Genomic DNA, 21,546 nt, shown 5'->3' with positions numbered 1-21,546 from the left:
TGGGGCGGCGACGGCGGCTGCGCAGGTACAAAAGCAGCCGGGGAGCGGAGGCGCGGGGAATCACGTGAGGGCGGGGGCGGCGCTGCCGGTAGGCCCGGCTGGGGGCTCCGCCCTCCTGCCACGCCCCCTCAGCGTGCCCGCCCCGGGGCCGCGGGGTTCCCGGTCGCCGCCGGCGGCACCGAGCGGGCCCCGGAGGGGTTGTTTCCGCTGGCGCAGACGACAGCGAAGCGGGACGCTTCCGCCGTTCCGAGGCAGGGTACGGCCGTCACCGCAATAGGGCAGGGGATGAAGGGTTTATAGATTGAGAGAGACAGGTGGGGGTGGTTTACAAAGTCAGTATTGTAGTTGTTTATTTTAAGCATTTTTCCGTAAGGACATAATGAATAGTTCATAGCTGAAGTTTACATGCATCACCTCGCTGATAAACACTACATGGCATCTTCTGCTGGTAGCTAGACCCATATTTAGAGTTGGCATGGAAGCGTCTTTCAGCTGCCTGAAGAGGGCACGTTTAGTGTCCTTAGTTGATTTACATTCTTAAACGTTTCATAGTTCGTTATATACTAACAAGGAGGGCAAAATGGTAATTTCAAGATTGCTCGCACTTAACATATCCACCATTGATTTCAGGAATTGTTTAGACGCGCTATAGAAATAATCTCACTTTTTGCTTTCAAAAACAGGTTGAAGAACTGTCATCCCTGTGGGAGATTTTTGAAAACTGTTGTTCCAAGAATTAGAAATTTATCACTAGGACATGGCCCTACGCTTACTTTCACAGCAACAACAGTTTCAGCCACAGGGGTTCATTATTTCCAGTAACAATTCCCAACAAATCAAGGTATCTCCTTGCTGGAGAAGAAGAACCCTTCCTTTGCATTCCTGCTCCCCTTACTCTTCTGCTGTCTCTGAACATCCCCTCTGGTAACTTCAGCTGGCAGACCTTCTTCACACCTTGTTGTCACCGCTCTGTAACGTTCCCCTTAGAGGTAGCCGTGCTTTGGTACAAGGTGAAACAGTTTGCACATCCACAGGGCTGATCCTATTGAGAGTCAGAACCCGTGAAAAGCACCTGCATTACCTGGCAACGCTAAGATTTTGCTAAGCAAGTCAAATCAGCATTTCCTTAAACGCTATGACCTACCAAGCACTTCATCCTGCCTCTTCCCCAGTCCCTCTCCCACCCCAGTGAAGCCGAGGGCATTGCTGCACCACGCAGCTCCCTCGCCTAGCTCCAGCCCAGCCGCAGGCAGGGAACTTCTTGTCTTGGACAGCATGGCAAGCAGGCCCTACTGCTTTGGTGATGGTTCGGTCACGCAGCTGCCAGGCCCAAGCCGGCGCTCCTGCTGGGGCAGGTACCAGCAACCTCCTGGCCCGTAAGAGCCTCACCAGTAAGCGCTCATACACTACTTTTCTCACAGCAAAGGAGACCAGGAACTCAGATTTTCAGATGTCATTCATGTTAATCTCTGCAATATACACACAATTCCAGCCCATCCCGTGCCATGCAAAGACAAAACATCTTTCTCACTGCAAAAAAATCCATTTTTGTATCTGAAAGGAAGATTATCTACCTTCCTCCTGCAGAGGAGGCAAAAAAGCATCCCTACTGGCTGCTAGAGGATGTCAGGACAGTGGAGATGCTGAGTTTAACACTACATAACAGGATAAACAGAGAAGGCAAGTTTGAATACTATGTGCCATGCCTGCAGACAAACACCCCCCCCCCCCCCAACAAAAAGCTCACACAGAACCCAAAAGCACACCAGTCCCCGAACAAGACACACAACATACTGCAGAACGAAGCAGAATATCAAGTAATAGCTTTCTTGTGAATGGGGATAAGCAGACATTAGAATTGCTCACAAGTTTGTAGTTCATTAGGACTTAGAAGTATTTGTAATGTGTTAAACCATCATCACCTATTTTCTCTTCACAGCCAGTCACTTTTGGGTAAAAATAAATGGTTTTTTTCTGGTCCAGTTTTACAATGTGGAGGGTGAAGAGGAACGTAGCAATACGAACACAAAATAAGCTCTATGCATAGGTTACAGACTTGCTTTTTGTACAATTTTCAGCAACATGTTTTTCCCCTTTTGCAAATATATGGGTAAATACTGTATCAATTGTTGTGGGAATTTTCTAAGGCAATGAACAAACAACACTAAAAAACAATCAGATACTGCAGCTACTGTACAGCTATGTGGATGAGAAAACGCTGAATGACCAAAGGACAGTAAATTCTCTTAATTCTGTGCAAATTCCAATAAAAACCCACGAAAAGTTCTGTTTTCTTGAGTTTAATTGGAGCTTTATTACTTAAGCTGTGACTTCACAGTCTTCACCTTCAGCAATTTGCAAAGAGGAGGCATACAAGAAAGGTTACAACACTTAATGGAAGGGACTCCCTACTGAACAAGGGGGAAGGGGCAATCCCAAGGCAGAAAAACTGGGAGCGTCAATTTGTTCTCAAGTCTCATGTGAGGACTCCTGGAAAAGGCTGATTACTTGAAAGAAATCAAGGAAATAAATTTAGGAAGCAGAACCTGGGATTAAAGTGAGCTGGAACCAGAAAGAGACAAACACCAATGGCAAAATGCAAATAAACCAAGCAGAGTAAATCCAGACAGAACCCAAACAGCAACAGAGGCTGAATGAATAAATAAAGTCCCTAGGATTAAACCAGATTTATGCTGCCACTCAGCTTCTTCAACAGACATATAAAGCTGTAACTGATGGTGGCATGGTGGCTTCAGCCTCTGCTCCCCTGAAGCCACTGTCCAACCAGGTAGAAAAATAAAGGTCTAATTCACTGGAAATTCTTTCATTTACAAAACTAATGGAATAGGGTTTGTTTTTATGCTTCTGTGTCAACTTCCGATTTATCTTCAACTCCATTCTGCTCATCTTTCATTTCTGCATCCTCAGTGTGGCTGGTTTGAAGAGTAGCAGCTGACTAAACAGAGAGACAAAGAAAATATATTCCTTTGTTATACAAAATTGCTAGCATTTGCGAACAGTACCACAAACATTATTTGATTCTTATCACTTGGATACCTGGTCTCCCTGCAAGACTGAATTAAGATATCAGGACCTTCAGCCAAGAGAAACCAAAAATTTCTTTGCATTTTTTCTGCATCTAAGAAACAAGAAGCCGTTTAGAGGAGGCTGAGAAATAATACTGGCATCAGATGGCTACGATTCATAACGTGGCGTGCAACAGGCTTGGGACGTATAAGAAAGTGGTCTCCCACAAACTGAAATTCATTTAGGAAGCTTCTGCACAGAAATGCTTTTGTCCTGCTTCAATTTCAATGCGATTCAATTTCAGCAACTCCCATACCCTGCCCCCACCCCCAACTTGTATGAGGCACACTTGGACTTGAGATAGGAAGAAACATCTTTGTTGGACAACTGTCACTTGGATGTCCTCTGTAAGAGCTTAGCTGGAACAAAAACTAATCTGACAAGGTGGCTGCTCTAAAAGCCCCCTCCTTGCTGTATCTTCCAGGTGTGGAAGGCAGAGCGCCATGTGGTAAGGGTCCGAGGTCAGTTTTTACAATAGGACATAACCAGCACATCCTGACCTTAAAATAATTTTCAAACACAGGAAAGGGAGGTAGAAATGTCTTGTCCTGCTCATCTCAAAAGATAGTGCAATGGCTATTCCATCTGTCAGCTGAGCACCCTGAACCATCTGTTTTATTGTAAGGTTAGAAGAGAACCAAACAAGAACAAGGAAGGACATAAGCATGCACTGTTGGGGGAAGGAGGGGAATAAGAGGGGAAAAAGGGGCGGAATCCTTAAACTAAAACGTTCCATCAACTTAGCTGCAACAAGAAACCACAAAGAACATCCAGGCAAAGGTCAACCTTCCATCCTTAGAAGCATTCTGTGAACCATGTGAGAGCGAAGTCTCCTCTCCACAGAAAATCTGTTAGCTAGCAATCCTGGGCTTAAGATATGGTGATAAACATCCTGACCTTTAAAAATTCACACTTTACATATGTGAACTATTTGAATTCATGAAAAGAACTACTGATGCAAGAGTGGCTGTCAAACTTCAACAGACCATAATATATGCAGATGCCAGGAATTTCAGAACTATATAGTCCAAGCTGCTTTCTTAGCAATAAGATGACAGCTTGGTAAACAAACCCTCTTCTCCAGAACTCTTGAACTTCTCCCACCACCACTAACAGAGAAACTGTTGGAGCTCAAGTAAAGCAAGATGATAGATGAATTAACAGGAAAACATGTTTTCTCACAAGAAAAATCCCCAAGACTGACCTGGGGAGTAAGCGTCCTTTGTTTACAGTTCCATGTTCCATCGATCGCATTTCAATTAAAATCACATCAATCTGAATTAGGCCAGATGGCTCCGAGAAAAAACAATGTAAACACATGCATATTGCCATAATCATCCATACTATTGAGAATAATGAACCAGGCCAACAGCATTCTGGCCTGTATCAGAGATTGTGTGGCCAGCAGGAGCAGGGAAGTGATCATCCCCCTGTACTCAGCACTGGTGAGGCTGCACCTCTAATACTTTGTTCAGTTTTGGGCCCCTCACTACAAGAAAGACATTCAGGTACTGGAGCGTGTCCAGAGAAGGACAATGAAGCTGGTGAAGGGTCTGGAGCACAAGTCTTATGAGGAGCATCTGAGGGAACTGGGGTTGTTTAGCCTGGAGAAAAAGAGGCTGAGGGGAGACCTTATTGCTCTTTACAACTACCTGAAAGGGGGCTGTAGTGAGGTGGGTGCTGGTCTCTTCTATTAAGTAACTAGTGATAGGATGAGAGGAAATGGCGTCAAGTTGCAGCAGGGGAGGTTTAGGTTGGATATTAGAAAAAATTTTTCACCAAAAAGGTTGTCAAGCACTGGAACAGGCTACCCAGGGAAGGGGTTGAGTCACCATCCCTGGAGGTATTTAAAAGACGTGTAGACGTGGTGCTTAGGGACATGGTTTAGCGGTGGACTTGGCAATGTTAGGTTAACGGTTGGACTCGATGATCTTAAGGGTCTTTTCCAACCTAAATGACTCTGACTCTATAAGCTGATTCTATCCAAAGTAGATGGGAAAATTCGAACTAAGTGCCATGTCTTTGCAGTATCCCAAACAGTGCGCAATGCAAAGACTGTGAGTCTGCCTTTTGCCAAGACTACAACTCTGCCAACTGTCTTAGGGGTTGAGGTGTACATTTTGAAAAGCACAAAGGCAGCCCTTTCGTACTTCTAGTGGATATAGCTTGTTTCAGCAATCCACTTTTCCTCTCTGAACAGCAGATCTTGCTGTGTCCCAGACCTAGCGCAGGAAGCTAGATTCCGAGCAGCTATGCTAGCTGAAAGGAACCTGCAGAGCAGAGCCTGACAGCTCGCAATTAAAACCTGCAATTTCAAAAGATGCCCAACAGTGAAATAATTCTAGTTTAGATGCTGTATCTTTTATCTTCCTGAGATTTTTCATTAAAGCCTACCAAAAATTAAGGTACAGTGTGGCTATACAAGACAATGACTAAAAGGACAGAATACTTTTTTCCAGGCTCCCATAAGCAAGGACTGTTGACAACAAGCTGCTTTAGCCAAATACGTAACTACACGGACAATGACACTTTCCTTGCAGAATCAGTGGGGAATGCGTGCATTTATGTGTTTGTTTACACTCCTCCATAAGAAGCAGAACCAAATCCACAGAACTACTGCTACTCTTTAAAGAGAAAAAGAAAAACAAAAAACCACACAACCAAAAAGCCACAAACAGAACAGCTTGTCCACCAAACCATCCAGTTAGGGGTGATTGCCCTATGCTTACTATATGACTACTGTAGCAGAGTAAGAGATGAAGAATGGAATACATCTCCCATTGTCCCTGGTAGATAAACTGATTTCAGATGTATCTCATTTTGGAAGATTTGGGGAGGGGGAGAAAAAGAGAGGTTTGTGAAGTGTTTCATGTAGGAAATTGTCAGCCAACAGTCTGAGATGGCGGAATTGTGAGGATCTGCTTATCTGAGGACAGTGGGCCTCCAGCCAGACTCACTGACACAGTTAACCACAGGAAACTGACATACCAAAGTCTGACAATTTTTTAGATTCTCGATGCATATTCTGGAAAGGCAGACACAAAGATCTGTGAAAATAACCTCACAAGACGCAAACTTCTGCACTTCCCAGCGTTACTGAGAAAATTTGGGTCTGATATAAATCCCAGATTTGTCTTGGAAGTTATGGGTTTACCTAGTCCTTCTGGACCATCAGATTTAAGGAAAACAAACAGAACATTTTCTTAGTATGTGTGATTCTCACCAGTAACTTTGAATGTTTCTTGCTAGCTGATACAACCTTGTTACAACTTGTATTCAAATATTGCCTTTGTTCACTGAACTAGTATTTACTAAAATTCTAGTGAAAGCTTAGTAGGAAAACTGTCCATACAGTAGAATAACGAATCTTCTGAATGCCCGAATTCTGACACTTCATAATCAATGTGTGACATTTGAGATGGAGAGCATCAACCACTTCGTAATGTCTCCATGAGAAGCAAGATGGTCTCAGTAGATAGGCCACCCAGGCACCAGAACAGACCGTTCTTTAGAACAATCAGTTCAAAGAGAATAGGCACTTTTTTCAGTTCTTGAACGTTACCATGTTTGCATCCCATCACTTCAATTGCCTTCTGATTAGCACTGGTCTGTCGCAAAAATCAGTTGAAATAAGGAGAAGCATTCTGTGCAATGCTTGGTACCACTAGTGGTCTTGTTCAAACAAGACAGCCTGATCATTTTGACTGTTGGCTATTTCCAGGCTTTCCCCCCAGAGGAAGCTACTTGAGTGTTTTCCCACTATATTTATCTGTACTAAGTAGTAAGCTGAATACCTAAAACACTATTCCTTGTCTAACATGTGACATCACCTCTTGTAGCCTTCTGGATTAGTGTTAATTACCTTTAAGTCTTTGTCTGCAAGCCTTTGGAACATGTTGGCATACATCTTCTTCTCTTTCTCATGCTGCTCCCGTATTTTTTGCTGACAAGTTACCAGTTGCACTTTGGCAGCTTTGTTACTTGGATAAAGTTGTATCACCTTCTGGAAATCTCCCCGGGCCAGTTCAAAGTCATTGACAGCCAAGTGTGCTTCTCCACGCCGGAAGAGGCCTTTTTCATTGTTGCTATCCAATTCAAGTGCCTGCATTAAAAAACAAAACAAAACCACATTCAAGAATAATTTTTCTTTTTTTAAAATAAGATGCAGTCAGAACACCAGAGACTGCTAGAAACTGTACCTTCTGAAGTAGATTTATGAGTCTTGTCAGGGCTTACTAATAAGGCAAGTTGAAGACAGCTGAAGTAAGTACAAAGAGGACTGAATATAGTAGGCTATTTGACAGAGAACCAGCAAGTCTAAGATTTAGTCCTGGCTCTACTCCAGCTCTTTGAAGGACCTTTGCCAACATGACTACCTTCACCACATCTCAGTGTTTCTAATTTCTAAATACTTGAATACTCTCAATGTAGCAGGAATTTAGTAAAAGATATTCAAAGGACAGTAACTATGAAAATAACCTGTTGGATATTTTTACATTGTGTATTCAGTACTACCCAACTGCCACCTGACAAGAAAGGCTGAACGCCACATGGGCTGGTGTCCCTCAAATTGTTAAAGCGAGAGATAAACTGTCAGATTGCTTGTGCAGCTTAAAAATAAATAAACCCTTACTACCTTGTTGCAGTTCTCCAAAGCCTGGGAGTATTCCTTCAGCTTGAGATGGCACATAGCTAGATTAAGGTGAGCAGCAAGCCTCAAGCTTCTGGCTTTTGTATCCTCCTCATCAGAGAGTCCTGATTCATGCTCCAGCCATGACACAATCTTCTTATACTGCAATGCTGCCCGTTTGTATTTCCCCTCCTGTAAACAAGGCAATTCAATTATCACACAGCTCATCACAGTAACTTTTATCTCCCTCTTGCCCCTTCTGCTTACCTTGAGCAATAGCTCTGGAAAAAATAATTCAATCAGAAAATAACTTCTATCATCAAAAATACACTACTTCTGAAAGCCATTCCACCATAGGATCAGAAAATCTTTAGGAATACCTACTGGTTCCCCCACTAAAGCTAGGGGTATAGGCCAGCATTGATACTTCACTCTCAACTCCCACCTTATATTCAACTTTTGATACAAAACAAGGAAGAAGGGGCATTTTCAAAACAGCACAACTACTGCTATGTCATGAAGATAATGTGAAAGTCTGCCTTTAGCTGGTCAAATTATTTGAAACAGCTTCTCCACACTTCTCTACCCAAATGAATATGGTTCATTCACAGCACTAACTTAAATACTGTAACCTTGGTACCATTCAATGTATGCCCCGAAGTTATCTGTAGGTACAGCAAACAGCTCTGAGAGAGAACTAACTCCCTGCAGAGTTAGTTCTTTTGTTTTTTTGTTTTTTGTTTTTTTTTTTTTTAAGACACCTTCCCCTCCAGTCCTCCCTGTAAAACATCACAGAGAATACCATGAACACCACTCTGAAATGACAGAAGCTGCAATCATCATTATCAGCTCATGACACGGACTAAGAAATGCTATTATTACTTGGGGACTGTAATTTACCTTGAAGTACTGCGTGCCTCTCTCCTTCACAATGCAGCTTTGTTCCAGCTTCTCATCTGTGTTCATTTCCCAAGACTCCTTAGCCTACCCAAACAGGAACAGCTGTAGTCAATGATACAACTTCTGGGCAAACCAAGTGGCTATGCTGCTTCCCACTAACAGTATGGCAGAGATAGGTTTGGCAAAGCAGAGTTTTGCACTGCTACTGGAAACTGGGCTAGAGCAGGAGAGACACTGACAGCAATGGACAGAGTTACAGTAAGAACAAGGACAATTTCAGCCAAGAGCTCCCAGCATGTCATCATCTCCGTCAACAGTGGCTTCCCTATTTCAGATCAACATTCAAGGATTCCATCATCCTTGTTTAAGCTGCACCCACGCTTCTTCCCCCACCTCCCAATCTCTTTGGGACTTCATCTCCTGTTCCTACCTTTTCAAAGCTTTTGAGTTTCACTTCATATTGTAGCTCTGCATCTGGAGGGATCTGAAATTTCTCCTTCCCAGCACTTCCAAAACCATAGCTGTAAGATTGGGGGGGGTACAAAACAAAACAACAACAACAAAAAAGAGTTCCAAAACTATCCATCCAGCCATATGTGCTACATAGGAAGCTGGAGGGAAAAACCACATGCAAATCTGGGATGCCTATACAGCATTATTACAAGACATAAAGGCTTCAAGAATTCTGGGTAGTATTCTAAAATTAGCAAGGACAAGGTAGAAGAAAGCTGGAGAAAGCTGGGGTTAATTTCGTTAATCTCTAGGTTACCAGTTAACTTTCTTTTACTTCACATAAGCTAAAAAAAACAAACAAACAAAAAAAAGTATCTCTCTATCAAGGAAAAAAAAAACAAAGACTTTCAAGTTATACACATCTTGCTTCATATTCATTGCCTGAGACTCTTTCCTTCAGAGCACCTGTATTTTAGTACTACTCTCAGAAAAGCAAAGATAACAATAAACACAGAGATTAAGTGAACAGCTGTATACTTAACACGCTGCCAATCAGCTGATAAACAGTAAATGCCTATAGAAAGGTTCTGTGTTGCAACTCCAGTAAGAAGTTGCATATTAGCAGGAAAACGCTCAAGATCAGATTGCTTTGCTTTTCTTCTCCCTTCAGGTTCAGTTCTAGTTTAAAAAACTTAAAACAAAAACCGAAATGAATTAAAGTTTGATGGAAACAATCAGTGCAAACTCCACTTGTTTCAGATGTGTTCTCACTGTAAAGAGAAAATTCTGCTTATATCCAAGACTGTTTGAGTTTACAATATTGGACGGTCATACCTCTCAGTTAGCTGTTCTAAGTCTCACAGAGTTCTCATAATGGTCCAAGGTTTGGATATAACTTTGCCTTGCATCTCACAGGAATCTTGAAGGTCTTCTTCCAAAAGGCTTTCAGAATACCAGTGAATGTTTTCTACTAACAAAGGATTTCTGATAGTTTTTACTAACCACATCACCTAAGGACTAGCTATCTGGTCGCACTGGGCTGCTCAGAAGGCTCTTCAGCCCTTTTCCTATTTTGAGGCTGTTCTTTAGGTATCTGTATATGCACTGCTTTATAGTAAGTACTGTTTCTTTAAGAGGTACCACGAAAATGTAAGTTAAAGAGAGCAACAGTATTTTTTTTTTAACATTCACTGAGACCAACCTATAGAGACTTAAGTAAATTTCTTTTGGAGTGCTACTACTTCACATCCAAGTGGCAAAGCAATCTTAGCTCTGTACTTCTCACACATCACACTTTTGGGGCTAATCAGGTTTTTACTACAGCACTGAAAAAAGCTGAAGAGCATTATAACAAAACACTTCATTCTGGCCAGCTGCTTAGTATAAGCCCTTCGAGTATCAAAAGATCAGAAACAGCATACTTGGGTTTGAGATAGAACACGGATTCCTCAGATTTCTCCATTTTTTGAATTGCTTTCTCCAGACCATGAGGAAGATCATAGTTGTCACCTTCTCCGATCTCAAACCGCAATTCCCGCCTGTCAAAAACACGATCTCCATATCGGCCTTCAAACTGGACTGGTAACATAAAACAGAACAACCCAGAGAAAAATCAGAACATATCTATCTATGGTAAGGTGAACGTAGCACAGGTAATATAGGGAGTACCAAAACCTCCTAAAGAGTCTTTTCTCTTTTAACAGCTACCTATGCATGGCGGCTACTGGCAACAAATAGAACTGCTGCTACTAGCAGTTGCTACTGCTAATAAACACTTCTTTTGTTCATCTGTGTTTTGTGTTTTGGTTTTTTTTCACTCCAACAAGCACCAGAACTATTTCCCTTCTTGTTCCTTAGCAAATGGAAATACTATATTATATCAGACTCATCAACCTTTCGTAATCAGATAAGCACTTTATCTGATTCAGTATCTCTGGAGAAGACAGTTGCTGCTGGAAAATGTAGACCTCGCTAGAAATAAGAGAATGAAAGCTTACTCTAGGTTGTTAAGTTACTTGGTAAAGGAAAGAGAAGCCACATATTGCTCTCCGAGTTGTAGATTGGGAAAAAGGTTCTGCCCTCTCACATGGTAAACCCATTTACTATTTATGTAACATACTTACTCTCTACAAGCGCACCCTCGTTGGGCTTGGAGTAGCCTTCCCCTTTTTTACGGATTCTTCGGATGATGCCACCGTCTTCGTCATCAGTGAGGTCCTCCCCCTTGAACTCAAAAAGTTCTATCTGTGGAGGGAAGAAAAGCCGTGCATTTATTCTCACCACATCAGTTCAGTAACTCACAGGATTTGTTCTCCAGAGATCTTTGAAACTATAACTGTTCAGGAAGCCACTATCTTAGTTAATGTCCTGCAAGATATTAGATAGCCAAGGCTATGAAGATGCTGTATTCAGTAGATACTGGATGGAAACCTACTGAAGAGTTTCAGATTATATTCAGGCCTTTACGCCTTTTTCTCCAGCAATCTTGGTCCCCCAATACTACGAATTAGATCCTATAATTGAAAGGACTGTGAACCTGGCTTCTGAATAAAGCTTACATGAGCCACAATGCTTGGGGACTACTGCAAAAAAAGATCCTGTTGGTTTCTTTAATAGTATTTTTACTAATGTCTGCAGGCAGAAGTATGGATAATGGTTTTTGGGCTTGAGGTTTTGTTTGCTTTTTTAATGAGGGAAAATACCTTTTGAACACATTAAGCCAGGAAGAATTTGCTCCCAGCTGCCACTTTGTAGTGCTACCACACTGATCAGCAGCTGTCACTCCCTCTTACTCTACAGTCAAGTAGAGTCACCGGTAGTGTCACTGCATCCAAGGGCCAGAGAGGTTTGTAAGTAATGCAAGGACAAAAAGAGCAGGAAAATTAAATATAAAGATGCAATCCTTATCCTTAAGTCCTGATTATACCCTTAGTTCCATCTATGGTCAAATTCAGATCAACTTTAAAGTGCATGGAATGGAGCCCAAACTGATTCCAAATGCTTGTCCTGCAATATTAAAAGAAATTCAAGAATACCTTTTCAGACTTCAGCTATTCCCCACCTGTTTCTTCATCCTCCTACTCTTGTGCCACAGGACAACAGTTTCAAGACTTCTGTGTCATTTTCCCTTGCATGCCTGAACAGAGTTAGTGTTCTCTTTTTACTTTTTTTTTTTTTTTTACATTTCCCCCTCTAGTTTTGCCTTGTCATTGTGTATTGTGGGATCATTTCAGAAAAAAATTATTTCCAGGAGAATGATAAAACAACAAAACCATGATCTGGCCCACCTTTAATCTAAAGTTGTTGCTGCAATGAATTCTTTAGAATTTTTAAGAGCTGGTGTTATTGTAGGAGATAACTATCCAGCCTGAATCTTTACACGCCCTCCCAAGTCTCTAATGCAAATCATAGTGTGAAGCGGGAGTACCATGATAAGATGGAAAAATAGTCTAGTCACAAAAGAAATTTGTGTTGCTGCTATGCAATTAAGAAAAATAATCTTTTGCTAACCTATGTTTGAGTAAAACAATAGTAAAAACAGCACAAAAGAGCAAGCCATTATTATCAGCATTGTTTAGACTAAGTACCTCATTTTAAAAAAAAAAAAAAGTTCAGGGCTAATGCTGCAGAGGTTCATGACACTGGACTTAAGATACCTGGAATGCAAAAGGAATTGAATATTCACCAGCACAAAGAGTATTTCCACTTTGTATTTTGATGGATACCTAATAACAAGTAATATTCTGGTCTTTCTCTTCAGTCTGTCTGAAGCAAGCTAAGTCATTCCAGAACATCCCACTGATGATCACAGAGGTTCCCCCCCCCCCTTTTTTTTAACCTGAACAACAGTATTCTACTGAAGAATCTATTTATATTGCTCAGCAAAAGCAATCATGAGGAAGAAAAAAAAAAAACAAACAAAAAACCCCCAAAACACCAAACCATAAGACATCCATTATTTCAGGTCATAGTGAAATGCTGATGTGGTGATGACATAGCTACAAAATCTTTTAAGTTTTAGAGGGCCCTTTTTAAGGCAACTTGGACAAATTTTGGTATGGTGACGGCACTTGCAAAGGAACCATGCTGACATTGTTTTAAATAATAAAAAGGAAACCAAGGAGCAAGACTGAAGAAAGTGGAAGCTTAAGAGATTTTAAATGCCCAAGAGTCATACTTGTCAGAAATCACTCCTACCTAATAGAACTTAGGAAAACTTTCTGGATATAAGTTCCATCCCACCCCCCCAATTCAGGACACACCCAGCACTGCTTATTTGTTGTAGCCAGTCATCTGCAGGCCATTTTGTTAAGGAAGCACAAAACCATCATGGGCAGCTTCAGTGCTTTTCTTTCTTTCTCCCTTTCCTCCTCTAATATTACTGCTCAGGCAGGCATTAGGGGATACCAGGGGCCACGCATGAAACACTCCTTTTATTTAAACAGTACCTAGAAGATGGACAGGTCAGACTGGCATCATTAAGAAAAACCTAGTGGGAAGTGAATAATCTGGATGACTGTATCAGAGAGACTCACTAGTACTCTCATGAAACAAATCCCATCTTGCAATTAGTGCTTTTATTTATCAAAAGGTTAGGTATTATTATCTCTTGTTGCAGGACAATGATGTAGCATCCTGTGTACTAGTGCTAAGCCCTTAAGAATGCATTATTATGCTGCCAAGGTAGAAGGTCTTGAGGTTTGAGACACTGTGCGTGGACAGTAGAAGGTCTTGAGCTTTGAGACACTGCGCGTGGACAGTAAAAAGCAGAGAAGCTGAACTTCTTCAATAATTGCTACAATGAAGTTCTGTTTGTTTTTTCCTTTCCCTCAACCAAAATGAAGGGAGCAGAAAAAGGTGGAGGGGTAGGGGAAAAAAACCCAAAAAACATTAGAGTTTGCATTTGAATCATCAGGTCAGAACACAGTAAATGTGTTAGTGTTTTTATCTGCCCTTTCAATCCTGCCCTATATTACACTCAGTATCACTCGCATTTGTGCAAAGCACACAGCATTCCAAGCACGTGTAGTTTGATCCAATATAAATAAGCCATGAGTATCTTCAGATTTGTATGTTTAAAAAATACTGTTTAAGAACAGCTTTACAAGATACTATTTTTCAACAGTCAACTGCAGAAATAATGGCATTAATTTTGATGTACTCAAAATGAGTACGTTCTCATACCTTAGTGGCTTGGGATACTACCTGCTGGCAGTAGGTTTTTTAATACTTCCGCACAAAATACATCTTTAATGCTAGTACTCACAAGTTCAGGGACAAAAGAAATGCAAATACACTATCCAAATGTAATACAAATACAATATCCAACTATGTTTAATTTACCCTTCTTAACAGATGCTCATCGTTTCCATTAAAATCTAAACAGGCTTTCAGTCCCTACTCCACAAGCTGTTTTTACCTTCCTCAGATACTAGATACAACGTTCAATCTTAGAGCAATCATCAGAGCTTAAAAACTTTCCTTATGCCCCCAACATAGGAGTCCATTCCATTGATTAAGTATTTTAGAATGAAGTAATTTTAAAAATCACACTTAGGAAGAGTCCATCTGCCCTCTCTCAGGTGCAATTGATTTTTTCTTGGAAAATTGAACTGTTTCAATGATAGCAAAAATATATCCTCCCAAAACACTGTTTAGACTGTTTGTCAGAGCATGCTCCAGGAACAGCTTTAATATCATCCTGTATGGAAAAACCAAACCCAAGTCTCAGCATTCTGAGCAACCACTGTCACTACTAAAATAACGCACAAGACACAGCAGCTATTTCCACCCCCTTTTGGGAAGGGGATGGGGCGGGGGGGGAAGATACCTTAAAGATCACTAGGAAACAAGTTCTGTCTTCTGCTGGTGACGTTAAGAAATACCCATGCTAATCAGCTCCATGCTCACCAAGACACGCAGCTCACCTCCAAGGAGACTAACTGTCCACGTGAATTGTAAAACTAATGTTACCCAGACACCAAACTCAAGACTGCTCCATCTGTCACAGGGACTAAGCGTGTACAAATTACTTTCTATGATCTTAAGATTTATCAGTGTAGCCTGCATCCACAGACAGACTTTGGTAATCAAGAAAGAACCTGAATCCAAACTGTTCTTATGGTGCTTTAAGGCTTATTAAAATGCACAGCTCTACAGAAAACAGAGTTCATAGTTGCAGGGCTGTTCAAATACACTTTATATTCTAGCAGTTTATATGGGCTAATTATCTCTTTTCTCCCCCCAAAAGCTCATAAAAGATTGCATTCATGTTGCAAAGACAACACAAAAAAGTATGAAAAATGTATTACTGAGGACATTAATTACTCTTTCTGTTGTTGAAAACTTCATAATGTTTAACATAAGTATCACTACTTTTGAGTATTATCAAGTGGAAAGAGGATTACAGATTTTGTTTTTTCAACTACTTCAGAGTCTGCCACTGAGACAGTCCGCTCTCCCAACCTGCACTCTCCTACAGTGAATCATTCTGTAACTGTAAAATTAAAACTATGAACACTGGAAAACATTCAAGTATTTTAAAAAACTCCAAAATAAGGGAACCTGAGCCATTGCTGATCAGTTGCAGCCAGACTAGAACTTTATGCTTTGCCCACATTACCCTAATTGACCATATTTTTCTCTTCAGAAAACCTAACATTCCTGTTTTGAAAGGATACTACATCACACATTTTCTACAGTGAAATATGATTTTTGTTTGTTTTTCAAGCATACAGCTTTAGTGACCATCTCTCACTTACCTCAAAAATCAGTGTAGCATTGGGAGGTATCTTTGGGGGGCTCCCAGCTGAGCCATAGGCGTATTCTGGTTTACATGTAATCCGACAGATTTCACCAACCTTCATAGTTGCCACAGCAATGTCCCATGCTTTGATCACCTCACCTATGCAAGTCAAATTTCAGTCACACAATTGCTAGGCATACATGAAAGGTGTGATCAGCTGTGAAACTGAGCATCATCACTTTTATCATACAAAAGCTAAGACAAGAGCAAAATACTGAAAGACTTGTGCTCACTCTGATTTATGTACATCAGTTTTAACCCTAATCAAATTATAAAGTTACATGGGGACCCAAATTTGGCTAAATTTCTTCATTCTACGTGTAGTGATTCTTTTCCTCCCCTTACTTCCTCACCTATAGAGAATATAAGTCATCTGAACAGAGCAGCCTGAAGCACTTGGCACAATCTCAAGTGCGAGGAAACAACAATAAACCCTTCAAAGAGGAAGGTCTTAGGGTGAGAGATTGCCTGCTCGTATTTTGAAAACAATCCAAAACAACAAGCCTTTTCTCTCTGTACTTTATCAGTTGGCAAAGAGTAGCATGAGTGGTAACTAAGTTACATGCACTTGTAACAGAAATGGGGAGGAAAGCAGAAGTAGTATTCCTTCTAAAGCCGAAAGTAAACAGAAGCTGGATCCTCAAGTAACAAAATCCTCTCTCTCACTCAAGCTCTCCTACTTGCTGCTCCTTTCAACTTAATCAAGCAGCCTTCCTATTAGTCTTAGTATTAATAGGTACACTTCATATCATCTCAAATTTCAGTACACTGCAGAATTTATCTCCCAAATAAAAAAGCAGCAGGTAAGGAACTACCAGGGGCAGCTCAGACTGAGTAATAAGATTTACTGGAACAAGGATGTTTCGATTTTTGCATTCAAAAAAAATGAAGGCTTTTGATAATGAAGAGATGCGCTGCTTCAAGATTCATATTTGGGTTAATTTGGGAACTTAGGGGGAAAAAGGAGTACGTTTCATCATGCTGCAGCTGACAGCTGCCCCTGTGCACCTTGTCCCAGTATCTGGTCACAATTAAGTACTCCTGAATTTGAGTCTTTGCCAAAAAAAACAACCAACAAAATGCACATTCTGGCTATTTAACTACCCTTTATCACTACGCTTCAAAGCAAATTTGCTCCCCTGGAGTGCTTTGTCTAAGGCCCATGAATTCTTCAGCAGGCCTCATCACAGGGCTACACAGTTTTCTCATTCAGAAAAATCTCAGAGCTGTTCTGATTGGGCCATTCTAAGAGAATAAACCTTAAGCTCTGAAAACAAGTTTAAATAGCAACTTTAACATGCAAAGGAGCCACACATGCAAGGAAATCCCATCTCAATTATTACCAAAACTGTTCAATACCAGACACAAGACATTACCTTTCCCCAAGTCAAATGAAAATTTGTCTCTCCTGTCCAGACTGGAGTCAAATTTTGTGCCATCAAGGAGCCATCCTGTGTAATGGACGGTCACTTTATCACCTATCATCGGAGACTCTGTCCCACTGCCTTCTCTCTTGACAACCTGAGAAAAACAGTAAGCAACATTAAGATGAAGAAAACTGGGTATGCCTAGTGGACATTAATTCCATTTACTTAGATGCATGCATTATCATCTTCAGTAGATAAAGGATTTGCAGGTTTACTTCAGTTATCTGGACATGGACTGACTAGTCTGCCTACAGATTAGCAGCGTTGCAAATGCAGGAACCTCAAGACGGCTCTGCTGTGATACGAGAACTTATCTGGCAACAGTTGGCACCAGCTCACAGATCTCTGCATCTATAGTTAGCCATGTCACTTACCTTTCCTCAGGAAGATTTTAAATGATCTTGAAACTTAATCAGGTAAAGCATTAGGCAGGGCTTTTTGCTTTATTCAAGTACTTTCCTCACCACCACTCTACCATTACCCCTGAGTTTGGTGTTCTAGGCGAAGTATTTAAACAAGAAAGAGCTGGTTCTTTCCATGCAAAGTCTATTCTAACATGTAATCTGAGATTACTCGAGTTAAACCAGACGGTTTAACAAAGGTTAACAGAATCTCACCCCAACACAGGTTAGTTGTAGCAGCCAACAAACTTAACACTTAGGAATTATTATGTTGTATTAATTTCGTCTCCCCACAACTCTGACACAGATTGCCAGCACCCCAATTTCACATACAGCTGCAAGGATTTTATTTTCTTCTCAAGAGGTTCCCCAGCCTAGCTACCAAGACCAGTATCAACTAAATCTACACTATACAAAGAGCAAGATCGGCCAATATCTCTGGTGTTCATTTGAAATGTATATAAAAATAGAGAGTAATACTGACGTATCTCATAGGGCAAGGATGTGAAGCCTTGCCCGTAACAGGATTCCTGAAGTTCAAATTTGAGTTTCCTCCAATACTGATTGAAACCACCTAGCGCGGAGCCAAAGCTCTGCATTACTTCAGCTAGACAAAAGGGAACCAATGGAGGACCCTATCTGCCTGCATCTACAGAGATCTGGAAAACATACTGTTCATACAAGATAAACACTTATTCAAGAGCAGTTATACAGAAGCATGGATCGGTGTCCCTCCTTTAAAGAAAAGCTATAAAAATGTCATGCTTCTATACCACTCATGTTTTTCACTGAAGGAAGCAGACCCTTGGAAGTCTCCTTCCCGAATCTCAACTTCTTGCAATCTCCTACTTTGCCTCCCACCATCCCCACAACTGACTATATGACAGAAATGCCAGCACCCTCCACCCAAAGCCGAGGCAATGCAGACAGCTTCTGTCAGACTCTTAACAAGCTGAAAGCACCTCACTAGATGCATAAGAGAGAGGAAAAAAAACAACAAAAAAAACCCCCAAAACAACAAAAAAACCCCAGAAAAAAAATACTACCTGCTCAGTTTCCTAGGGAGAGAATGCTCAGTGCAAAAAGGGATGCCTGACCTCACACAGCACACCATCCTCTTACCCTGCACCACCTCAGTGCTACAGCAGTTATTAGCATTACAGAACTAATCTATTGATTTTTCCCCCAAGAACAGCAAAAATTGAAGCAACCACTCTCCCAGAGATAAGGAAACACAGACATATGAAAATAACATGAATCTGGTAATCAACCTAAACTACATCATGCTTAGATACATATATATATAAAAGCAGATTCAAACTAGTAATTTTAAAGCAGCCGATCTGAAATAACTTCAAAATAATAACTGCATTTAATGGAAATTTACTAAGCTTTTCCAAATGCCATATTCTTGTAGTGTCATACCAAATTATCCAACACCAAAGTAGTGAGTATCTCATTTTCAGTATCTATATGATATTATTCTTTTGCATTTATTTCATTTTCAAGAGACAGGTTTCCCTTTTTTCATATACGCAATAGGGCAACCCTATTTTCCATAAGGTTTACATTTCCCTTTCAGATGGAGAAACCTGATTTTTCTGTTCATATTGTGATTGCAAGTATTTCTATTTCTAAGCTTAAATACTCACACTAGAAATAGTGCAAGCACATTCAGCAATACCAGGTAAAAACCTCTGGATACCATTCCGATACAAAGCTAATGAACAAATAGAAAAACCTCTCCTACAATCAGTGCAATGATACCAGTACAAAACTGGTGTAAATTAGTTCAGAGTTAGACCCTTGATTTCAACGGGTGTATTCTGCACTCTGGCAATTACTAGAAAAATAAAATCCATGAAGGCTGGACTTCATGACCTCTAGTCTTTTGCCTTATCAATTCACAATCTCACCTTTTTTGAGGTTTTCACAACCTCAGTTCTTTTGCCAGTATTTTCTCCTCCCCTCCTTTTAAAAAATTGATTTTAAAAAAATCACCTGCTGCTTCTCCATCATCAAAAGGTGGGTAGTGCATGGAGTAGGCAGACAGTCACTGCCTTTTACCATGCCCGGGGATCTGAGATGCAGGAGACCTGCAGTCAGCTTCCCGGGCAGCCAGGCAGATTAGAACTCTAACCTGATACTGTGCTACGTGCAAAAAATAGAAACTCTCACCAAAGCAGGTTAGCAGGAAACATGGGAAAGCGGAGTATGGAAGCCAACCACACATCTTTGATCTGGTTCCTGATACCCCTCCTGAACTGGAGACAGCGCCTCTGTGACGAACCCAGAATTTAAAGCCAGAAGGCTCTAAAGGTTAAAACCAGAATTTTGCCTTTGCTGCGGTGCCGCTTTTCTTCTCCCGAACACCGTAACTCTGAAATTTCGCTGCGGTTAAAAAACGCTTCTAGCGATCGTTGAAGTTTTTAAGCGAGACTACAGAAGTTTCTAGAGATATGGAAATAGGAAATATCTGACAGAGGAAGTCAGTGCAACTCCCCCTCACGGTATAAATTCTGCTACCCTTATCAACCGACTTCCCAGTACAAAGGAAAGAAGCCAGTCCACCGGCACGCTCGGTACGGGGCACAGACCCCGGCCGCGGCCAGCCCTGCGGCCAGCTCCGCCGCCGCCCTCACCTGCACGCTCCGTTAGTGGCCGGTTTTCCCACTGAAGCTGAACCGAGGGGCGGGCAGCCTTTCCGGCCCCTGCCGCCGGGCTGCGTTTTGCATCAGGCCCACGTGTGCAATGCACCATCTCAGGTCTGAGAGGCTGCTCCGACCAAGATGGAGAGCCCCGCTTTCAGACTCTTCCAGACAGGCGAAAGCGGGCAGCGCAGCACCAGCTACCGACGCCCGCCACACGCACGTGCCCTGCCCACACCAGCCTCTTCCATTCCCAGCCCCCCCCCCCCCCCCCCGAGTGCTGGGGGCGGACCCGGACACCCCCCCCCCCCCCGCCCCAGCCCCGGGAAAAAAACCCAACGCAGCGAGGAGCGCCTCTCCCCTCCGCAGGCCGCCCGTCCCCCCGGGGTTTCCCGGTGGGCAGCCCCCGGGCTACGGCTCGCCCCGCTGTAGGGGGGGGGGGGGCAGCGCGTGCGCGGCGGAGGCGGCCTCCCGCCCTCCCCGCGCGCGCCACCGTTCCTATTTAATCGTCGGGGCTGCGCCAACCTGCCGGTAATGGCCTTGTCCCCCTTCCCCTCAGGGGACGGAACGGGCCCTGGCGGGGGCAGAGCGCCCCGGGGAGCACCCGCCCGCGGTCGCCTTCCCCCCCGGCCCCCGAGTCAGTGCGGGGGGGGGGGGGGAGGGAGGGAGGGGGGGTGTCCGGGGACGGGGAGCGGCCGCCCGCAGCCGCAAGGTACCTTGAGGACGCCCTCATCCCGCTTGGGGGTGATGTCCGCCCCCTCCATGGGAGCCCCGTCCGCTTTCATCTCCTCCGCCGTCATCCCGCCCGCCGCTGCCACCGCTGCGCAGGGAAGGGCCGCCTCGCGGGGTGGGGGCCGGCGTCGGGACCGGCCTGGGGCTAGCGCCTCGCTGCGCCTCCGGCTCCGGCTCCGAGCAGCGCGGACGGGGGCGGGCGCCGCGCGCCTCCTTCCCTCCTGCCTTCGCCGCAGCGCCGGCTCCCGGTCGGCGGGGAGGAGGAAGGGGAGGGGAGAGGAGACGAGACGGGGGGAGGGAGGGAGGGACCGAGAAGTTTCTAGAGAGGCGGCCGGGCTGCCGCAAAGCGCCCGGCCGTGCCGCGCCGTGCCAGGGGCCGGGGTGAAAGTGCGCGTCGCCCCGGGGGGGCGGAGAGGCCACGGCCGGCGGGGCGGGAGGGGGAAGGCAGGCGCCTGGCGGTATT

General features: G+C 43.1%; 1 protein-coding gene across 1 annotated transcript; it reads right to left on the bottom strand.

The window, feature by feature from the left end:
• Positions 1–320: 320 nt before the first annotated feature.
• On the bottom strand, positions 321–21,336 carry FKBP4 (FKBP prolyl isomerase 4). Its single transcript, XM_052789682.1, has 10 exons — positions 21,068–21,336; positions 17,252–17,396; positions 15,832–15,974; positions 11,194–11,314; positions 10,492–10,648; positions 9,048–9,138; positions 8,618–8,701; positions 7,724–7,909; positions 6,950–7,189; positions 321–2,956 (listed from the first exon to the last, which is right to left on the bottom strand). The coding sequence occupies exons 1-10, from the start codon at positions 21,149–21,151 to the stop codon at positions 2,858–2,860; spliced, it is 1,350 nt and encodes a 449-aa protein (XP_052645642.1). The 5' UTR covers positions 21,152–21,336; the 3' UTR covers positions 321–2,857.
• Positions 21,337–21,546: the final 210 nt, after the last annotated feature.

Source organism: Harpia harpyja, chromosome 6 (genome assembly GCF_026419915.1).
Source record: "Harpia harpyja isolate bHarHar1 chromosome 6, bHarHar1 primary haplotype, whole genome shotgun sequence".
Lineage (NCBI taxonomy): Eukaryota > Metazoa > Chordata > Aves > Accipitriformes > Accipitridae > Harpia > Harpia harpyja.
Note: the sequence above shows the minus strand (reverse complement) of the source record. Positions and strands in the feature narration are given on the sequence as shown.

What these genes read in the sequence shown, in the direction of transcription:
- FKBP4 (XM_052789682.1), bottom strand. Translation starts at nt 21,151, where the DNA reads ATGACGGCGGAGGAGATGAAAGCGGACGGGGCTCCCATGGAGGGGGCG. An exon ending in ATGCTACACTGATTTTTGAG is followed by an intron (nt 11,315 to 15,831) that starts GTAAGTGAGAGA and finishes TTCCCTCCACAG; the next exon opens with ATAGAACTTTTTGAGTTCAA. An exon ending in GAGGCACGCAGTACTTCAAG is followed by an intron (nt 7,910 to 8,617) that starts GTAAATTACAGT and finishes CCTTGTTTACAG; the next exon opens with GAGGGGAAATACAAACGGGC.